We start from the raw sequence: 1936 nt of genomic DNA, 5'->3' as shown, positions 1-1936 counted from the left end.
GCGTGTCGGAAGTGCCCGCGCGCCCTCTGGTGGTCCGGAGGGGAGGAGCGACACGCCGCGCAGTGATGCCTGGGAGTGCTCATCAAGCTGAACTCTGGCAGAGGAGGTCCAGGCCCAGCAGGGACCTTGTCCGAATAGTGACAATGTAATGAATATCACCTGCTCTCACACCAGCTCTGTGACACAGGCAAACATCAACGCACAACTGTAATAATACTAGTAATGGCCGCCATTTCTAACTAGTCTGCGAAACATCCTAAATCTTATTTGTGCCAAATCCTGGCATATACTTAATGCTCATGAAATCTTTATTAAATAAGTCAGCCCTACTACAGCCCTGTATCATAGTTAATGATACCACAGTTTATGCCTGTGAAGATTATACAAGGGAGAGCTGGGGTCCACTTTAGCCAGTCCAGCCTGTATGCTGAATGGCCCCATTGTGTTCTCCAACAGGAGAAGGCTGAGGTGTACAATCTGTGGCATGAACAGGTTCAAAGATATTTCACCATCAGCAGAACATCATTGTTCTAGAGTTTGCCCCAAAATGCTATATTTTTCTTCCGTCAGGCTCCACACCCTGAGATTTTATCCTAAGGATAATGAGGAACCACTAAGGGCTTTCAAGCAGTGGATGGATAGTACCACTTATGTGTATTCCTGGAATCATTCTGCCTGGCTGATTTGTGAAGAATAAATTGGAGCAGGGAGGAGGGGTCAGAGGCCATTGCAGAAATTCAGATAAGCAGTCACACTGGCTTGAAATAAGGGGCATTGGCATTAGAGAGGAGCAGGCAGATTTGAAAATATTTTAGGATGTAGACTCAACAAAAAATTGTGTCTGACTATAATCCCCTAGGCAGGACAGGACTAACCCTAGCCCTCCCCCATTACATCGAGCAGATCTGCCTTCCAGAGGTGAGCCGCTCATCTTCTGTGTAGCGGGGGGAAGGGGAGATGTTGCTGAGGCATGCAGCTAAAAAGCCACACCTCTCCTGTGTGGCCATGCCCTCGAAGCTCCACCCCTCTAGCCCAGATACCCAGCCCTCTGCCAAAAGGACCCCAAACCCCAATGATCCTTCAGCAGCCCCTGGAGCGAGACTGGCCCAACATCCCTTGAGAACTGCCTCAGGGGCTCCTTGAGGCCTGGACATGAGGGAGCCCCTGCAGGAGCAGTTCCTGTCGGAGGAGAATATGGCCACCTACTTCTCTCAGCTCAGCCTGCATAATGACCAACCTTACTGCAGTGCCCCCTTCCTCCCAGCAGCTCTGCCACACTCAAAAGCCCTTGCTCTGAGCTGCTTCTCTGGTACTACCCTGGAAACCTGATCCCTGAGGCCCTTCAGCTGCTGAGACTAGGGATTACCCCTGCCTCCCATTACCCTACAGCTGAGGAAATAATGGAGCTCTGAGTGTTGGCATGCAGTGCACCTGCCCACCCTCCTTCTCGCCCACAGCAGGGGAGAACAACACCCCATGAAGGGACCACCTGCTCTGCTTTTCCTCCAGACCAGGCCTTTGAGCACCTAGATCTTTTCCCAACAGAGGAAGACACTGAACCTGGGGTATGAGGGACAGTAGCATGGAAAGGGAGGCATTCTCCCCCATGCCCCAGACAGGGGTCCTCAAACTATGGCCCGCGGGCCACATGCAAATACAAATATTGTATTTGTTCCCGTTTTGTTTTTTTATTTCAGAATAAGATATGTGTGCAGTGTGCATAGGAATTTGTTCATAGTTTTTTTTTAAACTATAGTCCAGCCGCCCCACGGTCTGAGGGACAGTGAACTGGCCCCCTGTTTAAAAGTTTGAGGACCTGTGCCCCAGAAGAACTGAATAAAGTTTGCTGAGCAGAAAAAAAAAGTATACACACTTTAACAGCTGATAACTCAATTTTGAAAATGAAATGTATTTTAATAAACACTGCCTTTATAAT

The 1936-nt window shown here is 49.2% G+C and overlaps 2 protein-coding genes across 2 annotated transcripts in view; one reads left to right on the top strand and one right to left on the bottom strand.

Annotated features, from left to right (window-relative positions):
• RPGR (retinitis pigmentosa GTPase regulator) overlaps positions 1-233 on the bottom strand; it is a 58253-nt gene extending 58020 nt beyond the window's left edge. Inside the window, exon 1 of the mRNA XM_015565792.1 lies at positions 218-233. Coding sequence (XP_015421278.1) covers positions 218-233 — 16 coding nt within the window. The remainder of the gene's footprint in view (positions 1-217) is intronic.
• Positions 234-1127: 894 nt separating this feature from the next.
• Positions 1128-1412, top strand: LOC107183546 (host cell factor C1 regulator 1-like). The gene is given in 2 exon segments (XM_015565806.1): positions 1128-1275; positions 1278-1412. Coding segments are annotated over 2 exon segments (258 nt in total). The 5' UTR covers positions 1128-1152.
• The last annotated feature ends 524 nt before the right edge of the window (positions 1413-1936 follow it).

Source organism: Myotis davidii, unplaced genomic scaffold (genome assembly GCF_000327345.1).
Source record: "Myotis davidii unplaced genomic scaffold, ASM32734v1 scaffold960, whole genome shotgun sequence".
Classification (NCBI taxonomy): Eukaryota; Metazoa; Chordata; class Mammalia; order Chiroptera; family Vespertilionidae; genus Myotis; species Myotis davidii.
The sequence above is the reverse complement of the archived record's forward strand: the minus strand, read 5'-3'. Positions and strand labels throughout refer to the sequence as shown.